The 25,067-nt window shown below is 38.5% G+C and overlaps 1 protein-coding gene across 2 annotated transcripts in view; it reads left to right on the top strand.

Moving 5' to 3' along the window:
- The window catches only part of simj (simjang), a 164,023-nt gene that overhangs the window by 42,447 nt on the left and 96,509 nt on the right, over nt 1-25,067 (top strand). For both annotated transcript variants that reach the window (XM_067145897.2, XM_067145896.2), the window contains exons 3-4: nt 6,949-7,249; nt 24,558-24,848. In XM_067145897.2, the coding sequence (XP_067001998.1) occupies nt 6,949-7,249; nt 24,558-24,848 (592 nt within the window). The remainder of the gene's footprint in view (nt 1-6,948; nt 7,250-24,557; nt 24,849-25,067) is intronic.

Genomic DNA, 25,067 nt, shown 5'->3' with positions numbered 1-25,067 from the left:
GGGGGGGAGGGGGAATGTTTTGCTGTGGAAGTTAAAATATTTTATAAATACATAATTGTAGGCATCCATATAAGAACAAGTAGACATTGACAGAGGTACTGAAAGAATGTTGTTTCATCGTTAGCTATAAAAAGAGTATGAACAAACACTTTCCCCACAACAACAGGCTGCCTCCTTAGAAACAATAAAGGTAGACTTATTACAGTAGTTCTGGGTAATTTTCATGAGGAGGGAAGCAGGATACACACCAGTAGACAGAAGATAATCTGAAAATGTACTCAAAGACTCTAGAGCAATTTGTACTACTGCTTTGAAAATGACAGAAAATCATGGAAAGCCCATCTGCTTACAATGAAGAGTGACTGGATTCTGTGCAGATCCTTTATATAGGACACCAGCAGATGATGATTGAGGCTAGAACAGGACACTGAGGTCCGTTATGGTGATTTCATCTCAAATGATACAGGCCACTGTGTCACGTCAATATTTCAAAGTTTGCTGAAAAAAATATATGTTGAAGTTCCACAGGACGTCTATCAAAAAATGAAATATTTTAATTTTTTGTTGATTAGTTAAAACATTACAAACCTATTTAATGAGGGTATTTTCAAAAATTTCTTAACAGAAGGGGAAATTTTAAAAAACTGTAATTAAAACACTAAATGCAATTTAGATCTGAAATTATTTTTAATAAAAACCTTGTTCGCAGTTTTGTCAGACATGATTAACACATACACTCTTATGAGCTCTCTTTTCATCTTTAATTTGGAAAAAACAAAATCAAAAGTTTTTAACTTTTTACAAACTCAGAATTGTGTTTTGAAAATATGAGTAGTCATAGGCTGTTAACAGTCTTGAGAAATGATAGCTTGGAAAATCAACTAACTGTCAACAATGACTTTAATGCCTTAACTTCTTAAACTATCAGAATATTTCTTCTTAAAAATGAGAAAATCTCAATGTTTTGATTGTTTACAAATTATTTTCTCTAAAACCCCCATCCTAAACATTCTAAAAATTGTATGGGATGTTATTTGGTCATTGTACTTATGGAAGGTACAATCAGAGTGGGCAATATTTTTCTGTGCAAAATGTGCAGAATTTTTAAGTTAGGTCTATCTGCTGTACACTCAAGGTCAGAAAATCCTGGGCACTTAAATATTTCGAATGTTTGCTGATGATGAGTAAATGTAATGCAAGCTTGGTATTTCTGAGTCAAAATAAGTATGTTTTACAGTGCTATAAGAGAGTGGAAAAACAATTTTTGATTTTGTTCAAGCATTTTATAACAGAAAACAGAGAAAATGCACGTTAGCTTTATGCATTTTTCTCTTTCCGATATTTTTCACAAATATTTACTATCTTCTGTCTTGATTTTAATTGTTTTTACAACATTTCATGAAGTGGAATTGTCTACACTGGTTCAGGGTTTGAAGTTTAAACTTTACTAGGCAATCAATTGATTGTCCTGGATTTGAACTGTTCTTTAAGAAGTCTGCTGAAAGGGGCTCACACTGTAACAATCAACAATGCACTGCTGAAAAGAGTTCATTTCCTTTTTTCATCTGCTCCTCATTGCACTTGTCTAGCCAGGCTGAATTTGCATGTGGACTAGGACGATCCAACAAGAGCAGCACTTGGAAAATGGGAACTGCATACTGATCAGCTGATGATGGCCATTTGAAAGCATTTGCCGGACCATTAGGTGTCATAAAAGATGACTTGCAATGAATGCATGTGCATACTTCCTTGACTGGCTGGCATTTTACGTATTTTGGTCTTAAAGGGTAGAATTTCGCGAGACCAGTTTTTAAATTTGGGTTCTCCCTTTTCATTAGGAGATATACTTCTCTTATTGATCTTGTCATATATAATTTTACCTTTTTAACATTTTCACCATTTTCACTTGCAGAGATAACATCAGTAACATTCCTGCAAAGTTTCATGAAAATCCACAGAGCTACAGAGATAACATCAGTGACATTCCCGCAGAGTTTCATGAAAATCCATGCATTAGGTAAAAATGTATTTTTATCTCCGGAGTGTCGCCTTAACTAACCTATAAATGTGTTCTTGAAACCCACCATGTAAGTCACCGAGTTCTTGTCTCTCAAGGAGCACCTGTTTCGACTAATTTGCAGATTAGCTGACATCAGTCCTCCAAATAGAAATATAGTACATAATGTAGTGAAGAACAATTGCTAGTAGTGTGCTATGTAAAGATTGGAGTTTGGGGGTTATAAGTTCTCTCAGCATTATAGGACTTATATTTTTCCATGAAATTATAAATACTGACTGATGCCTAGACCTCATTTTGAGACCATTCCTTGAATAGCTGATGAACGAAGAAAGGGATCAGGTTCACGTCATGGAAAATAATGCAATTCAACACAGCTGATCAGTCCATGGTAGTAATAAGGTACGTTTTGGAGACCATGTGGTTGATCGTCCTGCTAAACACCCTGATTTAAACCCCTGTGATTATTATCTGAGGGGGATGTTAAAAAAAACAGTTTTTGCCAACAACTCTTTCACAACATAACAACAACAGCAGAACATTTGGCAAGTGATATTGAACACACCACAGGATGAATTTTACAGCATGTCTGAAAACCTGATAAAGAGGGACCAAATATTTTTGGGAGCTGAGAGGCAATTCCTGTAATGTCAAGTGGAGATTTCAGCCTATTAGTTTCATCAAAAATAGCTTTCTGTGACTGTTAATTAATGCTGAATAGTACACAGACACTGTGCACATTTTACTGGCTGGCAGACAAGTGTCAGTGCCGCAACTCATCGTGGCTTGGGTAGTGAGACCACACAGTTATAAAGACCCCATCATCATCATCATTTTCCAGCTCCAATTTGCCGGGTGTGGTGTACAAGCGCTCATTACTTCTTCCTGTTATAGTTTCTGTTCTTCTATGTCCTCCCACTTGAAATTCCTCTTGCTGACCTCCAATTTCACTGTACTGCATCTATCCATCGATTCCTTGGCCTCCCTGCAGACCTCTACCCTTTCACTTCTCTGTCAAAGTAATTCCTTGCCATTCTCGTTCTGCTCATCCTCACATAAATACCCTACATAAGTTAGAAAACACAGTTGTTTCTTCTCTGTCCAATTTCAGGCAAAGGAATGAGGCACAGGCTATGTTTGTAGTTTTAAACGTAGAAAAAGGAAGTTAAGAACATGGACGATTTGAAGTAGGATGGATTTATGCTACAAGCATTTTTATTTCTTTATAATATCAACTGGCACATAGTAACCAAGAGAATGCAGAAATTTTAGCTCAGTACTTCAAGAATTACTTAATAACGAAGAACCAACACAATACGTAGAGTATGACCTTCATTCAAAAAATAAAACACCAATAGAAAAGGTTATGCCACCAGATTACAATGAAGTGTTGAAAGCCATCGATTCACTTAAAAATTACAAAGCTTCAGGGGAGAATCAACTAACTGCAGAAATATGGAAGAATGCTAATACACAAACCATTCAGAATTTACATAAATACCTCATAGACATTTGGAATACTGAAAAAAATGCCCGAAGAGTGGAATATGGCGATAATACACCCTTTACATAAAAAAGGTGATAGATCAGATCCCAACAATTATCGGGGGATATCATTGCTAGATATCACTTACAAATTTTTTCAAAGTTATTATATATGAGAATTCAAGAACAACTTGACTGTGAACTTGGAGAATACCAAGGAGGGTTTCGTCCAGGGAGATGTTGTCCAGATCAAATTATCAGTTTAAAGTGGATTATGAAGCATCATAGGGTTAGAAACAAAAATTTAGTTATCACTTTTGTTGATTTTAAAAAGGCGTATGATAGTATCCATCGTGAGTCATTATTGAATATCCTAAAAGAATTTGGTTTACATCCAAAACTTATTTGCCTTATTGGAATTACCCTTAAGAACACTAAATCTAAAGTCAGATTTAGAAATGAACTCTCAAAGCCATTTGACATTAATACTGGACTTCAGCCGGGAGATGGACTCTCACCATTATTGTTTAATTGTGTGTTGGAAAAAATCATGCGGGAATGGAATAAGATGTATCAACCTAACATCAAGATTGGCAGAAAAATAAAACTCAATTGTTTAGCATTCGCTGATGATCTTGCACTACTTGCTAATGATATGGAAGAAGCTAAATTGCAAATAGAAGAACTTGATAACATAGCAAGAAAGGTTGGATTGCAAATTTCATATGAAAAAACAGAAATAATGCCAACCTTCACTGTTACAGCACCAACCATTACCTTAGCCAATACCAAACAAATTAAAATTGTGAATAAGTTTAAATATCTTGGTGAAATTATAACTTGGAACACCAGTGAAAAATCATCAATAGAAAGCAGAACATTTAAGTTAAAAAAAAGCACAACGAATTACATGACCAACGTACAAGAAAAAAATCTTTTTCAATAAATGCTAAACTTCAACATTACTGTTCCGTCATTAAACCTGAAGCGACTTGCTTGTGAAACACTATTTAAATTGAACACCAAAGCAACAACTGATACACTGCAAAAGGTTGACAGAAGGATACTCAGAACAATCATTAATAAAAAACATCAGGTGGATGGACAATGGAGATTATTGCCTAATGCAGTGGTTTATAGGGAAAGTGAATCTATAATAGATACGATGAGAAAAAGAAGAATTGCCTTTTTCTGTCATCTTTCTAGATTAAATGATAATAGGATAATAAAACAATTATTTAATTACTTTTGGAATAGTAAAACAAAAAATAATTGGTTTAAAGAAGTTCAGAATGATTTAGAGGAGCTGAATATTACAATGAAGCAAATTGAAAACAGAGAAGAAAAAAGGATTCTCAAGAACAAACGAATAAGATTGTCATTAAAAACTGTACAACACAAAAATGTCATATCTGATGAAGAAAGGGCAGCCAGGTCAGCCAGAATGAAGAGGTTTTGGGAAAGGAAGAAGATGATGCAAGCTAAATCTTCAGTTAATTCTTTGTTAACGTAAATGTATTTGGGTTTGATTTAAGTGCTCCAATGTGGGCGTAAACTATGTAAATAAATAATAATCAAAATATCACCCCACTTGTGCTGATGCTAGGTTTCTTCAGTATACTCCCAGCTCCTGAAATATGTAATTTATGTGATTTAGGGAAACCTTTTTTTAATGTTCTGGTGGTGATGGTGATTACTGTTTCAAAAGGGAGTGCAACTTGGCAACCGTTCTCTGTTAATACTAATCGGAAAGAAAATGGAAGATACCCAACACTTCGAAGAATGAAGGTATCACTAAAAGAAAGACTAGGGCCTCAAAGAAAGTGAAGAATCCTGAGGCCTTGCAAAAATGTATGTGTGTTAGATGCATTAACTGCATATATCATTTAATTTGATATTTCCTATACCTTCGCAGATCACGGCACTAAATCTCTGGTGAATCTACTGAAATAAACTCACATTGCAAAGTTCTACCTCACAAGTAGATGCTGCTGCTTCTCTATCAGCCCAGTACCAGTCTCTACTCAGATCAGACCACCACTCCTACACCTCTTTGACGATTCTTAGACCTTTTCATACACCTCTTACAACACTTAGACCACTTCTTAGCTCTGACCACCACTCTTAGACGGGCCAACTATTCTTACCTCAACTTTTATAAACTCGTTAATGCCACTCATCTCCCTGCTATCTGGTCATCCCTTCCACATCGACACACGATAGCTGGCGAATACGAACACACTATCAAAACCACGTGGTCACGCACTATACAAAAGTTGTCATGTGTCTAACTAGCTTCCTCACATGTATAAACCGTCACCACCTTAGATGTGTCAGCGGAAAATTTGCTTGCCTAATACCACCTCGGTTAAACATAGCCTTGGTTGCAAAATATCCTGCCAGCTCACCTACCCAAAGTTACAAGTCACAGCATGACCACTTCAAATCAAGAAATCTTCTCACTTATATGTACAGAATAATTACAAACAAAATTTCCTTATCCTGTGATTAAATGACATAATATGCGTGATACCTAATTATATTACAGTCTAAATGATGAAAATCAGAATATAAAATCTAATGAATCGGGTCAATTAATGATGATGATAATAATAATAAGTGCTGAATGAAATCTGTAACCCTATTATACGGTTACACAGTTTTTAAAATTTTCTATAATGTCCTTGTATTCTCCAATAATGTCCAAAAGCAGCACCTTTTCTCTTTCAGAATATTTTTGCCTCTGTTTCTTATCTGATCCATTTTTTCAAACAGTTCACAACAAAGAACTACGGTAATGTTATTACTACTTCTATATAAAACAAACCGTGAATGCCACTTAACTATACTAGCACATGATGTTACCTGTGTTCAGTGACATCAAATCCACAAGTAAGAAGTGTAAGTTCAAAAGGCCCCTCTTATTCTGCGCATTCATGCAAACACAAGTGTGAGAAGTGACAAATGAATAACAATCTGATTTTTGCTTGACACTTTTCAGAAGATGAAAATAATGTTAATTACACTGCTTACTCGATCTTTAACAGAAAGGGCTTCTAACGATCCGTTAGTTAACTAGGATGTTTCACACAGCAGGAGTTCAATAACGCAGTGTTAAAATGTCAACAAGTCATTAAGTAACGGATCGTTAAAGTATTTTTAAAGGAATGTTGATGAAACCAGCCTATCATCTCTCATGTTAACATTGCATCACCCAACTCATCTGCTGGGATGACGCTGCAGATAACTCTGCTGCCAGGCTGCATGTGGCGAGATCACGTTGTGCCTACAGTGCACTTTAAAATAAAAATGTTATATATTGCTATAATGATAACATGAAAGTAATTGAGATTTTATTTGTGATCCTAAATGTACCAATGTTTTGAATGATTTAGCTTTTCTGTACTATGTATGATTTTTAATTTTCTTTTTCTCTTTTTCCATAGACGAGATAGAGACTTAGTTAAAACTTCAACAGAGGCACCCCAGGACCTATCACGAGTTCACAGGCTTCCAGGTGTCGAAAATATGATACTTGGAGAAACTAGAAGCCTTATTCAACGGAGTATAAAAGACTTCGATGATCGTTATCCACGACGCAGTCTACGGCCTCGTACTGAAAGGAGTTATGCAGAGAGCCCAGACATAATTGTTTTGTCTGATGAAGAACCTAGGATAAATGGATACACCAATGGATATGACAGTGATACCGATGATGGAGAGATGCCACCATTGCCTCCTATAAAGGTATGAACATTTTCCATGCTTTGTTTTTTAAGATCATATTGTACATTCACAGTATTTTCTGGGAAATGTATGAAAGCTTGTAACTTATGTACTAATCTCATGCTACTGTGTTAATAAGTTGTGGATGTCCTTGCTCACTCTTATGATCCTATTCTTTTGATGTACAGCTCATGTGAAATTTTAATTTTAGTATAAAATCGAAGGGTAAAGTTATCACTACAGTCTGTTTCTGTGCTGTTATGTGATCATATCTATACATTGTTTGTCAGGGCTAATTTTGAGAACCATTGGACATTGGGCATTTCTTGAAAAAGGTTTATGTTTAGAAACATTATCTATGATGAAAGTAAGCCAAGCAGTAACAACTTAAGTGAAGCAAGTCGAAGAAAAGATGGGCCATCCGTGCACCTTTTTAGCTTATGTTGGCCAGACTGTTCAAGATCTATCGATACTATTCGGCTAAGAATGGATCAGCATAAAATGTTCTAAAAAAAGTCCACAAGAGCGTATATATCGCACCCGCAGAAGAATAGTGGCACAACTCAAAAAATGACATTTTTTAGTTATGACATGCACCATATGCAAAAATATTCACTCTTTCGATCTAGAAAACTGTCATAAGTGTAAATCCTTTTTTTCTTGCAATAAATCACAAATGCTGTTATACCAGTTCAGCATACTGAATATCGTCAGTTGAGAATATTGACTTAGTTTCATTGAAACTCTATGAAAATGTGATGCATGCTAAATTTTATCATGTAGAAATAATCTGATAAAATATTTTCCTTGATTTGATATCACAAAGTTTACACAATGAGTAATTTTAATACCACCTATTCAATACAATTTTTTTCCACTATTGTGTGGTCAAATACACATAGAAATTACAAGAATTTTAAAGGTACATGTTCCGCCCACTATTTATTGGGCATCATCAGCCTCGTTCAATCTTAAAACACACTCTGGTCTGAGGAATTTTAACAATTTACATGGGCATTAATCGGTTGTGTAGAGGTTATGCAACTTGATACCGGTGGCGCTAAGACAGGGGGGTGGTTTTGCACCATTGCATCAGAACCAGGTTGATTAACAATAGAGGGCTGACACTGAGCCTCAACAGAATTACCAGGTAGCACAGGAAAACTTGTATGGGTACCAACATACAAAAGAGATATATCATTAGAATGACTTACAGATATCCTAGTTCCAGACAATGAAACAGAAGATCCCAGGGCAGCATTATTCACCTCAGACTCCTGTCTAGGTGTCAGAATGCACACTTGAGCAGCAACAGATTCATCACCAGAATTAACACTTGTATTCATTTCAGATGGGATAGACACTTGAATTTCAGAAACTGTGTTATTTAACTTACTGCCTTCAAGCAAACCACTGATTCTGTCGAAAATTCTGGAAAACTGTTCTAGTAAGGCTTGACATTTCTGCCGCTCAACTTCTGGCAATTCGAGAGACAACAAATCCCTAATTCTGTCGAGATAATGTCGTAACTGCCCGTTAACCCGCGCTGATTGGCCATGCGAGGGCTTAGAAGCACCAAAGGACACAAGAATGGCGTTAAATTCAGGTAACCTATCTTTAATCACGGCCAAAGACTCGCGCAACTCGTCTGTAGTTAACTCAGGACTGTTTCAACAGTCTAGTGTCATCTCTGACATTGCCTGTTGAATTAATTTTTTGGATATGAAGTTCATAAACGAGTTCAGCTTTTCTCAAATGGAAAGGATTAGGAACAGCGGAAGCCATCCTGACAGGTAGAAATAAGATTTCAAGCGATACACGAATCACAACTTTTACGGAGTTTTAGGTTAGGTATGATCACGGTTCACCTTTCGTCGTCCGCAACCCAGCGCTTGCCTCTGCTTCTGCTACCAAATGTAACCGCTACTACAGTGGTTACACAAAACAAGGCACTAAAACAGAAAGGGGGGAAGGTAAGAGCAACTACACAATATCAGAAACCACTACACACTCAGAGAAACATTGGCTGAAATTACGCGGATCTCCGCCGACCAAAACATACGTAAATATCAGTAGGGCCAACTAGTGGACAATAAACCAGGAAAGTGGAACCAGCTAGGACCTAGCGAGGGCATGGACATGGCTTAGATTGCAGATTCTGAAATGAATCACCCGTGATCCTTAGATTTGAAAAATATTATTTACAAGTGAAATTTTACAAATACATTCCGAAACAAAATCCACCAACTTGCAACTTACGAACTATAAGCTCCGTGATACACATATCTTAGAGGTTCTTTGATAATGGCTTCACTACAAGTTTCAAACTTCAAACCAACTATACATCTAGTTACAAATCCAGTTGTACAATGCAATTTAGTAGGTTAAAAGCAACGAAAAAAGCAGTTACAATTTACAGTGAAGTGAACGTACTCTCCTAAAATCTAGTGTACATCAAGTGACACTGAACTACCAGAGGCAAACCCCCAGGTAAATATATTAAATTACAATCTACATATTTAGTGAAATAAGAAATGGGAATGCCTCGAAAATAAACAGGCAAGCCCAGCTGAAAAGCTAAGGCGTCTTAAATAATTAATTTGTCAAATCTAGGGTAGGCTAGGGCAGACTCCTATACGAAATAGCAACCGAACATTACGGAAATTTTAGCCGGAACGGAATCCAAGAGTACTTATCCGAAGGTGGCCCATCCCGGTAGCGAAGCGTCGCACACGACGTAAAACTTCAGACAGACTAAGACAGACAAAACAGACCGAATTATCACGTACGCAGCTTCACTCTCTATATATAGGTAAACCCTGGCCTTGGAGTAGCCAGTCAGAATGCATGGGCCGCCCCCCCCCCCCCCATCGCCCCCTAGATTCACCAATCACAACTCCAACTTTAGTCGCGAACTTAACCTACATTCTCGAATACGCGATCACGAACCTTCCACTTCCAGAACAGTTAGAAAATACATTCTAGAATACCTAACCAACAAAAGGCAACACACCCTGTTCAAAAATTCATGTAACTTTCTGGATACTTCCATTAAGTACAGCATTGAAATCTACTATTTACACATACCATATGTTACAAATATTACACAGTACAGGTTAGGTCATTACAAATAAAACATATTACCACACTTTACAAATAAAGGCTTCAATAAACATATTCCACTTCCACTACATTGTTCACCTGCGACAGTAATCTTAGTCAGTAATTTTTAATTTTGGTAAAAACTCGTTTTTATGTAATTTCATCTTTTTTTGAAATAAAACCTTTTTCTTTGTACATTGTTAAATAATTTACTTTTTGTAGGTTCCTTATATTTTTCCACATGGTATTTAATGGTTAGTATCCTTATACCTCACGACCGAGATAGTCTCATTAAATTTAGTTCTTTTTATATCTAAATTCGGTTTCAAATTACATTTAATTTCGAAATCAGTGTGCAATTGTTGTTTATTATGTATATCGGGACTGGTGGGCATGTTAATTACGATCGCCATCAAGTAGCTAGGTCATAATGACAATTTATCTTGTCAGAATTGAGCTTCCTTCCAACTCCTAGGCCTTTCCTATCCCATCGTCGCCATAAGACCTATCTGTGTCGGTGCGACGTAAAGCCCCTAGCAAAAAAAAAAAAAAAAAAAAAAAAAAAAAAAAAAAAAAAATTGAGTTTGTTCGGGTGTTTGATCTGTTAGATTATGACACCATAACGTGGGGCGCGAAAACCTTAATATAGGGAATGGCAAATCTGAAGATAGGGTCTGTGTTTTGTTAAGGGGCGAAAGTGCTATCAATAAATCCATATTTCAGTATAGGTTTGATGTTAGGGAATCATGGCAGATCAGACGCAAGGTATGTTGTTACGTGATGGTAGTGTGCTTAGAGGTGGTTCATCAACTAATGATAAAGATATGGTAGATGAGTCTCTGGAGGAGATGAGAGTAGATAAGACAGATAACCAGGCTCAACATGATGACTCGCAGGGTAATAAATTGGGGGGCGGAGCGGAGGTTATCCCTACCACCGAAGAAAATAGCATTGAGTTAAGAGGTTTTATGCAGTCTATGTTTAAAGTGTTAAAGAAAGAGTTGAAGGATCAGGGGAAGAAAATCAATGAAAAATTAAAGCAGCATGGGAGTGAAATTAAGGTAGACCTAGAGAAAACTAAGAAAGAGCTATGTGACGAACTAAGAGAGTACAAAGCAGATACTGATAAGAAAATGAAGGAACATAGGAAATAAGCGAGCTGTTAAAAAAGAGTGAAAATTGCGATAAACGGTTAGAGGAACAGAATGAGAAGACTGAACAACATAAGAGAGTTGGATAAGAAGTTGGTAGAGCAAAAAAGCAAACTTTTAGAAGTTATTGGGAAGGAAAATAATAAAACCACGGAGAGAGTAGAAACACAGGAAAGTGAGATTAAAGCGTTAAGAAATAAACAGACAAGCATGTTAAGTGAGATAGAAGGTAGAGATTAGAAAGTTGAGGAGAGAGTCAATAATGTAGAAGCAAAGTTGCGATGGGAGATAAGAGAGAAACAAGGTAGCTACGAGGGGGTGAAGCACGGAGGAAATTACGTAAGAGAAAAGAAGCTACCGAAGTTTAACGGGAGGCAAACCAACCCACTGGACTTCCTCAACCTTATTCAGAAGCGGTTTGAGCGAAAGATAAATGAGGGGTATATTGAACGGGAGCAGGTTTCGGAAATTATCAGCAGTGCTTTCATGGGAGAAACAAGATCCTGGTTCGTGGTGTACCGTAACAGTATGAAAGACCTCAATGAGTTCCAGAATAAATTTAAGGAAAAATACTGGAGCGAGACAATTCAGTCGTGAGAGGGAAAGAGTCATTTTTGGCAAGTTTAGGACGAATGAGGGGGGTATCCGGAGTACTTCTTGGCTCACGTCATGATATGCCAGAATTTAGCTGGGATAGCAACGGATACTGACGTAATAAGGCTACTACTCAGGCATGTTCCTGAACGAGTAAGAACTGCAGCGGTGATGCAGAAAACTAGCACTATTCAGGAGATGGAACAGCTGCTCACTAAATTTGCTGGGTTGGGAAATATGGAGAATAGAAACGGGAACGCGCAAGATTATGCCCTGCAGTATGAGCGCAGGGAAAACCGTAGGCAGCCGAACTACGAAAATAGAAATCAAGGTAACCCTAGGAGTAATGGGAACCAAGAACGAGCGGATCAGCAAGCAGGTAACCGACAGGCGGATAGGAATGTGAGCACTAGCAGGACAAATGGTCAAGGCCAAGTAAGACATTTAAACTAAGTACGGGCTGTAATTCAGGGTCTGTATTTCAGCTGTATCCACCGATAACCCAAAGTTGTGTTAAGGAGTTATCGTATGACCTAGATGTAAGAGATGATTTAATGTTTGAGCCACAGCAGGAATATATTAATAAACAGGAGCAAGTGGTTAATCCCATTGTTAAGTTAGAAGTATACCGGGCGAGTTGGCCGTGCGCGTAGAGGCGCTCGGCTGTGAGCTTGCATCCGGGAGATAGTAGGTTCGAATCCCACTATCGGCAGCCCTGAAAATGGTTTTCCGTGGTTTCCCATTTTCACACCAGGCAAATGCTGGGGCTGTACCTTAATTAAGGCCACGGCCGCTTCCTTCCAACTCCTAGGCCTTTCCTATCCCATCGTCGCCATAAGACCTATCTGTGTCGGTGCGACGTAAAGCCCCTAGCAAAAAAAAAAAAAAAAAGTTAGAAGTATGGGGGGGGGGGGGGGATGTTCAGGCACTTATTGACTCAGGTAGTCAGAGGTCATGCGTTAGTTATGAGTGGTATATCAGTTTTGTACGAGGTATTTATGTGGAGGAAATGCCAGTTAAGAGCATGTATATCATCACTGGTGTTGGCAAGATGTCCAAACAAGTATGTAAGCAGGTGGCATTACCTGTAAGTATTGCTGGTTCTATTATGGTTCAGATATGTTTAGCATCTTGTATTTAATATCATCTTGGGATGTGACTGGCTGACGTCACACTCAGCACAGTTAGATTACAAAGAAGCTGTGGTTAACTTAATGTGGAACGAGGCTCATATTAAAGTCAATCTTGGGGGTGACATTCAGGGGAAACAGGGTGATTGTGCCATGGGGTGCGTTGTCAGGGTTTCACAAGTTATCGAGGAAGCTAGAGAGAGCTTCAGGGAAGAAGAAGTTAGTGAGAACTTCGTTCTGTGTCGTGTTGTTGAATAAGGGTGAAAAGGACGCATTATGGGAAGCTGTAAGCAAGAGTTGTTTAGAGGAAGGACGGTAAGACGAGTTGTTGGCGGTGTTGCTTGAACAAGTCAATGTATTTTCAGTGAAACCTGGCCGAACTCATGTGTATGAGCATTTTTTTTCTGTACTGGATAGTAGCCTTTTTATGGCATTCCACACAAGTTTTCCAAAGCAGTAGATGAGCAAATACAAAGTATGCTATCAGACGGCGTGATTGAGCCATTAAGTAATCAGAACGTAGATAAGGGGAAGTCAGCCTGGTTATTGTTTCGAGGTGTTGGTGTGTTTGTGTATCAGCTGTGTGTATGTATGAAGTGGATTTTCCGGATTATGTCTGTAGACAGGTGGGGGGACGTGGTGTGCTGTCTGGAGTGAGCTCACTGTACTGCTGCGCACGTGAGTCATGTCAGTCGGTGCGTATGTGATGCCATGGGTTTTTTTGTAAATGTAAAAGGGATAATTCAGACTTGCCAAATGGGAAGGCCATATTTTAAAAAAAGTTTGTTTTTGTAAAATAGAGTCATCGCAGGCGGATATGTGTCATGAGAGGACTTGCGGTAGCACGGTTACATGTTCCAACAGCGTGTGGGTGAACGTGTGTAACAGTGTTTGTAGAGTCATGTGTGGGGGTACACTTGGTATTGGATGACACCATGTGAAATGAGCTCCCACATATTGAATAGCGTGTAGTTGGGCTATATGTTTTTTGTGCCATTTTAATCTGGTGAAGGCAATCTTAAAACTGATGAATGCTTCAGTGTGAAGAAATCAGAGATGTTGTATACAGTAAAACCTCGTTAATTCAAAGTCGTTGGGACTCAAAAATCGGACTTCGAATTACATGATTTCGAATTAACCGCCAATTCGCAATTCAGAAGTACCAACCATTGCCGCGTTACAAAATATTCTAAGGCCCGTTACTGCATGCAGTTAACCTTGATTCACAGTTTATACCTTTCAAATGCCATAAAAAAAAGAACTATTTCCAAAATGTATCCAAGAAGGTGCATTTACAGTATTCAAATAATGCACTCGGATATCTCGCTGGTAAACATAACCTCACGCAACGCAAGAAAGAAAAAAGCACGATTCAAAGGCGAGGAGAAATCTATGCTGGCTCCCATGTGCAAGTGCTTTATTAATTGGATTACTATACTGTATGCATTTTAGATGCCTTGTATTTACACAGAAAGTACGCGATGCCCTTAAAATCGAACTTTATTATGACTGTATCCTTGTACGATTTCTCGCCATGGCACTTCTCTCGTACTTCAGAAATGTAAACACTTGCCACGTCACAAAGTATTCTAAGACCCATGAATACATGCAGTCACCTCGATTCACAGTTTAAACCTTTCAAATGCCATGGAAAAAACTATTACCGAAATGTATCCAACAAGGTGCATTTACAATGTTCAAATAATGCACTTCGATAAATCACTGACAAACATAACCTCACGCAACGAAAAAAAAAAAATAGCACAATTCAAAGACGAGGATAAATGATGCCGGTTCCCCTGTGCAAATGCATTATTTTTTGGATTTCTGTACTGTTTGCATTTTCAGATGCCCGACGCCCTTAAAACATTGTGCTTATCGAACTTTCCTATGACGAGGGGATGAAGTTTCTCGCTTCCATGTGCATTGCAACGCACTACTATGACCCCCATCCTTCACCATTGTACGATTTCCCGGCTGGCAATTTCTCCTTTAAAACCATAAGACCATTTGGGCTCGCATTAAAATAAAGCAATGCAGTTTCACCGGTAATGACAATATTGTTCGGTGCCTACGAATCTACTATATAAGCCACGTTTTGTTTTTCAACTGTTGGCATCGCCAGCGTTCGCGGATTCTGTTTTTCCGCGTGATATTACAGCGTTCCTTAAAAGGTTGAATACAAAATAATTCCGATTTCATTCAACTTGGCAATCATGAAGCGCACTGTAGACCCACCAAAGTGAGTGTAAGTGCAGAAAGCTACCCCTCCACGTTCCGGAACGCGCGTTCTATTATGACGCAGAGCGGATAAATTTCGAGTTGAAATTACTCTGTAAAATATTGTTTTAAAATGTAAAGGCAGTTTCGAATTAAAAGTCTGAATTTCGATAATGGGGCCGACATTGTACTTCGAATTACGAATTATCCGTATTTCGAATTAAACAATTGTAATAACATGCAAAACTGTATCTCATGTTTCCGGGAACGAGAGCTTCTTCGAATTAGGCGGGATTTTGAATTAACCGATTTCGAATTATCGAGGTTCTACTGTAGTAGTATTTTTAGGTATTGATTTTGTAATTGTGTAATGTGTGAATTTTGATGGTTGTTGAAGGACAGTTGAACATTCGAGAGCGTGGAGGCTGAGATATTTGTATACATGGTTGGCATGTTAAAGTTGGGTAAATAATGTGTGTCGGTCTAGATAGAGGTGATACCACATGGTAGACTGATGCAACTGTATGAGACGTTGAGAGGAGTGTAAATTTGACAAGCTGTGAATGATGGTTCGATGTATGACAAACTAGTATGTTTTCTATGTTATATATAAATATGTTGTGAGTGATTCCGACACTATGCCGTACGCATGTCAGAATGGGGGGGGGGGGTGTGAATGCAGTATCATGGGCGCCACGACATTTACATAATTTGATTGCCCACCTGAATTAATTGTGTGTATATATATATGTATCATGTATCATATGTAATTTTATTCATTACTAACGTCCATCATCATCATTTATGTAATTGTACATAAGAACGAGAAATAATTTTTAATTGTAATATATTAGAATATTCCGTGGTAATGTCAAGACAGATCTTGCGCTAACAGGCTACTTGGTGTCTCGCAATAGTCCAGGAAGGTTAATTTTGGAAGGTTCTTGGAAACGTACGCAACAGCAAGAGGAAGATACATTATTTCATTGTTGGGACGCTAAATCATCCCATATCACATGCTCCTATCAGGAGGCCTTATTTTCTGTCAAGGACAGACACTTCATCTATGTATCGACAGGGTGGTGACGTATATCGGCTCTCATTGGAACGAGATGTCATGTGACATAAAAGGAGGAACTGGGAATATGAAGAGGATTTATATAGATCTACACGGCGTGGTGAACATCATTCTGCATTCTGCATCCAGCTTTCTTGAGTCTCCATTCTCAGGTAGTCCACGGGCTTTTAGAGAGTCACTCTGCTGTCTGAGTGCATCGCTTATGATGTGCTTATACTCAACATTTCGTATCGGCTCTGTGAGACTTACTCAGATTATTTAGAAAGACAAGTTCATATAATATAGAAGGACTGGATGTTTTCAGTCCTCTCTATTCAATTCCGATGTGGAATTTCACATTGTAAGGCTGGTACTATATTTTTGGTACTCAGCACAATAGGGAGTGATAGATTCAGGGTGGAATCCATTCCATGAAGCAGATGCCAAGGATGATGCTGTTGGAAGAGGGACGACAACGATCAACCACGGAAGCAGACGACGAAAAGATCAACCTCCGGTGAGCATGAGTTAGCCCTGTTATCGCAAGTCCGTGCGTGTAGTATTGAATTGTAATCTCAGTCAGCAATTTTTAATTTTGGTAAAAACTCATTTTTACGAATTTCATCTTTTTTTTTTGGAATAAAACCTTTTTCTTTGTACATCATTAAGTTCCCTATGTTTTTCCACGACCGAGATAGTCTCATTAAATTAAGTTTTGTACTTCTTATATCTAAATTCGGTTTCAAATTACATTTAATTTTGAAGCCTGGCATCCAGTGTGCAGTTGTTGTTAATTATCTATATTGGGACTTGTGGGCATGTTAATTACGATCGCCATCAAGTAGCAAGATCATAACGACAATTTATCTTGTCAGAATTTAGTTTGTTCGGGTGTTTGATCCGTTACATGATTGCAAATGTTTCTGCGGTAGAGATGGATGTAATTTGCGGAAGGGAAAACTTGTGAGGAACTTGAAGATCAGGTACACAATAAGCAGCACCTACACCCTCTTGAGTTTTTGGATCCGACAGTATAAATTACTAATTCCTGTCCTGGTGCAGATCGACATATTTTCTTGGGGTATAAAATGGGATGGGATTGTTGGCTAACATGAACATTTGATTAGACCAATTAATGAATTAATAATGAGTTCTATAAAAAGAAATATGATAGGGGAATGAATAAATAGGTAGGGAGGGACATTGTGAGATATTATTATATCTTCTTTTTCTATCGCTTTTTCCCACACCTGTGGGGTCGCGGGTGCGAACTGTGTCGCACATGTGGATTTGGCATTGTTTTACGGTTGGACGCCCTTCCTGACGCCAACCCTGTATGGAGGGATGAGATATTATTACAGTATGAAATCATATATTTTCATATGCATGCACAAGGACAAGTTTTGTGCCTATCCTTTTAGTTTAAAAAATAATAATATTCAGACAAGAGTTTTAATATAGAGAGTAATATATATTGTGCTAATGACATCTTTTTAAGTAAACATTTTTGGGCTAAGAAGTTTCTTCGGATACACAAAGGCTATTCTCCAGTTTCGATTAGGAGTGCATTAGTAGGTTAGAGGCGCGTGGCTGTGAGCTTGCATCCGGGGGATAGTAGGTTCGAATCCCACTATCGGCAGCCCTGAAGATGGTTTCCCATTTTCACACCAGGCAAATGCTGGGGCTGTACCTTAATTAAGACCACGGCCGCTTCCTTCCAACTTCTAGGTCTTTCCTATCCCATCGTCGCCATAAGACCTATCTGTGTCGGTGCGACGTAAAGCCTCTAGCATTAGTAGGTGTAGTTTTAATTGCACCAATACAAGGTCTGAGGGCACTAAGTTGTAGAATAACCAGAGGTTTCAGAGCTGTGATAGATGTTGTACCAAAAACAGGAACACGCCACTCATTTAAATTGCTATTGTTTGAATATATGTGATATGTGATAATATGTGCCTCTCGAGTAACAATTGGTTCTAAATCTATCAGATAAAACGGAAAGAGAAGACCACTGAGAATGTTACCTCGAGGAAGTCCTCGAAAGGCATCGGATGTTGTTGGGTTGTTGGAAAGCCTTGAACAGAAGTCTTCTATAAAACAGGAGTTGCCTCATTATATTGATGACGCAATCAGGTAGCTGCATTCTCCAAAGTCTAAGTAATAAAATATGGATGTCGACGTTATCGTAAGTGCCCCTAATATTGAGAAATACTCCTGTAGTATTGTTTTTACGTAATCGTGCTAAAGGAATGTCGGTCAGAAAAATGCTATGAGCTTCATAAGTACTCGTCCTTTTATAAAAGCATATTGAAATTTTGGGAGTAAATTATAGTGCTCTAGACACCAGAGTAATCGATTAAGGAGTATACGTAGGAATACTTTACATATACATGAACCTAAAGCGATACCACAATAGTTAAAAGAATTGGTCGGATCTGACTTCTTTTTTAGTATAGTAATGAGAAGAAATTATTCTAGTCCTGGGGAGTTTTAGCTGTAGAAAGTATGTTATTAAAAAATCGAGTAACGTTTTTGAGCTTTGTAAGGAAAGGAATTGATCATACTGGAGCTAGTATAGTCTGGACCGGGAGAAGAAGATATTTTTTCTGTGAATCATAGCATCAAATTCCTGAAAGCTTCTGGGTTGGATAAGGACCAGAAAACTTACATTATTTTCATGGGAAGATGGTATATAATTTGGTATCGCAAAATATGGGGTAAGCGTGTTACAAAAGAGGGTATCAGTATTGATAAGACCTAAATTATTTTTATTTTGGGTGTTACTTATTGATTTTATAGCTGCCCAAATATCCTGTGACGTAGTAGGTCAGTTCCCTACGTTTATTATTAAATATTTTCCTCATATTATGAGCTGTCTATTTTTTAAGTTGTATATAATTATGTAATGTAATCATCATCATCATCATTTCCCTCTATCCAGCTGTAGCCGGGTAGGGGCAAATATGGTTCCTCTCCACTTTCTTCGGTCTTTCCACCACTCCTCCTCCAACACTGTGTCCCAGTCCAGGTTTCTTTCTATAATGCTGCGTTGGATGGTATCCTTCCATCTCAATCGTGATCGTCCACGGCCTCTCCTTCCTTGGATTTGCATTTCCATCACCTTTTTTGGCATTCTTTCATCGCTCATTCGCTTTATGTGCCCAAACCATCTTAGTGGGCTCTTCTCTATTCTATCATTAATTTTTTCCACTCCAATTTCTTCCAAGATTTTCTCATTCCTTATTTTGTATCTTCTACTCTTCTGTATCATACTCCTCAAGAACTTCATTTCGGCTGCCTGTATTCGACTCTCATCCTTCTCAAATCAAATCAGATCAAATCAAAATCTCTTTATTTGCAAATGAGGTGTCTACCTCGGTGGCAAATGGTACACTAAAATACATTATTGTCAAGCACTAAATATTAAATTAACAAGAGAAGAAAATTTTTTCTTTTCTTTGTCATTGTCCAAGTTTCTGCTCCGTAAGTTGTTATGGGTACGTAATACATCTTGTACATAGTATCCTTTGCTTCCGTTGGCACATCTTTGTCCCATAACATGTTTCTTACACTATAATAGAAACAACTTCCAGCTTGAATCCTTTTACTAATCTCAGCATCCAGTCGAGCATTCTCCATTAATTCACTCCCCAGGTATTTAAACATTTCCACTACTTCCAGGGGCTTGTCTGCAAGTCTAATCTGACCTTTCCCTTCTTTCTCCCCTCTAGTCATAACAAGAGTTTTACTCTTTTCTACACTTATTTTCAATCCACATTCTTCAATCTTCCCATTCACCACATTCAACTGTCTTGAACCTTCCTATCGTCTTCTCCCCAAATCACAATATCATCTGCAAATAACATGTTCATTTCTCTTCCTCCATATGCTGCTTTTGCTGCTCTCATGATGTCATCCATTACTATTGTAAACAGGATTGGTGATAGAACACTTCCCTGTCTCAGCCCACTAGTTATTTTGAACCAACTTGTCCTGCCAACTTGTGTTTGCACTCAACTACAACATTCCTTATACAGTGCCATGATCATTTTTATTAATCCCTGTCCAATTCCTTTTTGCACCAGACTGTCCCAAACTTCCGTCCTGGGGACACTGGCATATGCCTTTTCAATATCAATGAATGTCATCACCATTATCATTCCCGTACTCCCAATGCTTTTCCATTAGTTGTCTCATAATGAAAATGGGCTCTATTGTTGACCTTCCACTTCTGAAACCAAACTGATTTTCCTGTATCTGATTCTCAACCGTCAACCTTATTCTACTTTCCAGTATCCTTTCCATTATCTTAGCAACATGGGATATTAGAGTAATTCCCCTGTAGTTCTTCAAAACTTTCTTATCACCTTTCTTGAAAATTGGGATGATTATTCCTTTTTGCCAATCCTCAGAGACCTCCTTATTCTCCCAGACATTCCTGAGAACCCGATATGTCCACTGCAGGCCTACAGCTCCAGCTGCCTTTATGATCTCCACTGAAATTTCATCTATTCCAGCAGTTTTTCCATTCTTCATCTTTCTTACTGCCATTTCAATTTCATTCATTGTAATTTCTTTATCCATTTCTTCATCAACTAATTGCCTTTCCTGGTCATCCATTGAATGACTGTCATCCGTTCTTATGTTCAGCAGCTTCTGAAAATACTCTCTCCATCTATTTCTTATTTCTTCTGGCTTTGTTAAAAATTATGCCACCTTCATCCTTCACAAATCTGGTGTTTACTTGATCTCTCTTTTTGTTTATTAAGATACCATACAGTAATTTCTTGCTGCCCTGCATATCATCTCTCAATTTCTGTATGAATAAGGCCCAGCTTTTCCTCTTTTCTTCCTCCACTACTTTCTGGGCCAAATTTTTTGCCTCCACATATTTTCTTCTACTTTCTTCAGTCTTAGATGTTTTCCATGCTTTCCATGCCATTTTCTTTTCCTTCACTTTAATCTTTACCCTATCATTCCACCAGTGTGTTTCTTTGTCTTTCACATTTCCTGATGTTCTACCACACACTTTTTCTGCGCATCCAACCAGTGCTTCCTTAAATCTTTTCCATTCCTCTTCAACATTCCCCACCTCTGTCCTGGGTACCAAGGGTATTATTTCCCTTTGAAATTCTTCTTGTATGCTTTTCTCCTTCAACTTCCATACTTTAATTCTTTTCTCTCTTCTTAATTGGGGTTTTTCAATCTTTCCAACTTTCAGTTTTCCTATTACAACTCTATGATCTCCACCAAAGGCTTCCTCAGGCATGGCTGTTACATCTACAAGGTTCTTCCGGTGTTCTTTCTCTATGATTATATAATCAATCATGGTCTTTGTTCGTCTGTCTCCCCAACCATACCTTGTAATCTTCTGACTGTTCTTCTTCCTAAACCAGGTGTTTCCAACAATCATTTGATTCCTCATGCAAAAATCCACCAACAACTCGCCTTCTGGATTTACATTTCCATATCCAAAGGGCCCTAAAACATCTTCCTTTCCTTGTCTTTCCATTCCAACTTGTGCATTTAGATCTCCCATCAATAGTAATTCCTTATCTTCTATCTGTCTCTCCACTTCCTCTAAGAAGTCATCTAGATGTTCATCTATACAACCAGTTTGTGGGGCATACAACTGAAATAGATCTTTCACGCCATTTTCAAACTGGAGTATCATCATCATCATCCTATTGCTGACGTACTTTGTATATTCCACATATTCTTGTATTTCTCTTCTAAGTATGATGGCCACTCCATTTTTTGCTTCAGGTCCTCCGCTGTAATACAGCCTGTATCCTTCTCTCAGAGGGATCTCCCCTGTACCCCTCTTCTTGGTCTCGCACAGTCCAAGTATGGCTATATCTTTTCTATCATGAATTCAACCAGTTCTTCTGTCTTTCCCGCCAGTGTCAGTACATTTACTGTTGCAATTTTGATGTAGTTTGGTGCTGGTTGCCCATTTTTCACAGTTCCCCCAGTACCTGAAGAGCTGCGCGTCGCTTTTAGCAGGGGACGCCCTAACCTTTTCCGAGGCACCATATCTGCTTTGTCCATATAGGCTATTGTTACGATGGGCTCGCCACACCCAAAGGCATTTTATACCTACTGCCAGGTTCAAAATTAGGCCGCCCCTAACATGGAGACAGACGCCTTTTGTAGCCACTCCTCTGGAGTACAGACGCTACGGGTATGCCCCTTCCGCCTTCTCCGCCGTAGATGCTGTTGAGGTCTTCACTCGTAACCCTGAGCTGGGACCCATACCAGATGTTACACACCGGGTCAGTGTGCTCTGGGACTCACATAGGCAGGGGCGCCACTCCCTGAGTAGGGCTGCCTCCGAAGAGGGTCCCTACCTGCTACCTGCTATGTAATGTAATATTATTTCTAAGTATTTCATTGTATTTTAGCTGACTTCAAGACAAATGAGTTGTGATGAATCTAGTTTTGTGAGTGTATTGTAAATACTGATTTAGTCATCACATTGCACTGCAGATCGCACCATCTGACGACAAGCATTTTATTGAGAAAAAATTGTTTTCATAATTTGATGGGATGATGAGCATCAGGATATTTGTTAATGAGATATATTAACACCAATTTTCTCATAACTTGCTTGGCAACTTATTCTGAACATAGTTCTTGGAGTCTTGCCATTCAAGTATCTATTCTTGAAATGGTTCACACTGTCACTGATAGAATGCAGATGTCTAGATGCAAAATTACTGGCCATTTCCACTTACACACTACATTCCCATAGGTACTGGCATAACTGGAACTGCTGTGGTATTAGTATGATGTAGGTCTACCCTTGGCTGCTATCAAAACCCTTACCCTACTAGGAAGACTTGCCACTAAGTTTCAATAGATGTTTGCAGGTATTTTCTTCTGTTGTTGCTGCAAGATGATGAACAGTTGTGTAGCCATTTTGGGGCAGTCTGGTCTGGCTGTCAGCTGGCACTTTTAGCTCATCTAAGTTGGGTTTAGATCAGATTTTTTCACTGGCCATTTGATTTCATACGCCCTCATTTCAACAAATTCCATGATTATGGCCTTTGCTTTATGAACAGGTTCATTGTCATGTTGAAAATGAAAAGTGCAAGTCCAGATTGTTGCCTGTGTATTATAGAATTGTCCAGTATTGCCTAATAGGCTTTGGTATTCATGGTTTAAGAAACTAAATCTAATGGACCAAGATCAACCCATGAAAAACAAGCGCACACTGTAATGCCACGTCCAGCCAATTTCACAGTAGAAAAAAGGCACTTGTAAGTAATGCTCACTTGGCATTCACCAGGTCCATACATGTCCATCATACTGCCACAACGTGCAGCATCATTTATGATTCATGTTAAGCTCATCCATTTTTAGACGACATGTTTTGCACCACTATAATCAGCAGCTTGCGTTGAGTTCAGGGTTTATGTTCCACAGCTCGCTCATGGAATCCAAGTGAAATTCCTCCCGGTGAATGGTACGGATACTTGCATTGCTTCCTGATACCAATCACAAGTCTAGCAAAGCTTGCCCGTTTTACTTCACCACACATCAAAGGCATTGACAGTTCCTATCTGTTAATTGTCTTTGCTTTCCTAGTTGAAGTGAGGGCTTATGACACCCTGACATTTCCATTTCACCAGTACATCACTCGCTGTTGAATGTGGTATCTGATGTTTTCTAGAAATCTCATGGATAGAATGGCCAATTGGTGGGTGCCTATAATTATGCCCCTTTCAGCCTCACAAGCTCTTGTACTTCCATTTCAGCTGCTGTAGCTAATAACCATTTCTACCAAACGCTCACAGCCTTGTGTAGGCTCGTGGCGATGCTAGAGTGATGTATGGGATCAGGGATTATCTGGTCATTAATGGTAACGAGTGTATCTGGTGCATTGTAACACTTTTTATCCTCTTCTATTTACTTTAAAATGTGACTTATAGTGATTACGTTTATAGAATTAATTATATTTTCATTGTATTTTAGCTGACTTCAAGACAAATAAGTTATGATGAATCTAGTTTTGTGAGTGTATTGTAAATACTGAAGCTATACTAATACGATTTTGTATGATAACTTCTCAGGAACTAACTCCTGCAGAATTAGAAGAAAGAGAGCGCACCTTGCGTAAGCTGCGAGAAGAACTGCGCAATGAAGAAATGAAGTTAGTGTTATTGAAAAAGCTTCGTCAATCCCAGCAGATGAAGGAGAATATAGCTGTCGGGCCTCCTAGCCAGCAGCCAGTAGTTACTAAGCCTTCGACCACGGGTAAACTACCTCCTCCACCTCAGCAGCAGCAACCACCACCTCCTCTTGTTCGGGCAAACCACTCCAAGCAATCCACGCCAAATGCTATTCCTCCACTTTTACGAGGGGTAAGTGTCTACATATTGCCGCCATTGTATGCAGCATTTTAAAAAAATCCTCCTTCATATTCTTCTCTGTGTAGATATTGTGTGTAATGTGTAATCTACTGTATTCCAGCATAATCTGCGTGTTTTGTTAAGAATAAAGCCCTATTTTCCAGTGTCAACTCAGTTAAATGTAACTTAAAAGCTCTTCAGTCTGATGAACACACAGGTTAAATATAAATA

This window comes from Anabrus simplex, chromosome 4 (assembly GCF_040414725.1).
Source record: "Anabrus simplex isolate iqAnaSimp1 chromosome 4, ASM4041472v1, whole genome shotgun sequence".
In the NCBI taxonomy this organism is placed as follows: domain Eukaryota; kingdom Metazoa; phylum Arthropoda; class Insecta; order Orthoptera; family Tettigoniidae; genus Anabrus; species Anabrus simplex.
The sequence above is the reverse complement of the archived record's forward strand: the minus strand, read 5'-3'. Positions and strand labels throughout refer to the sequence as shown.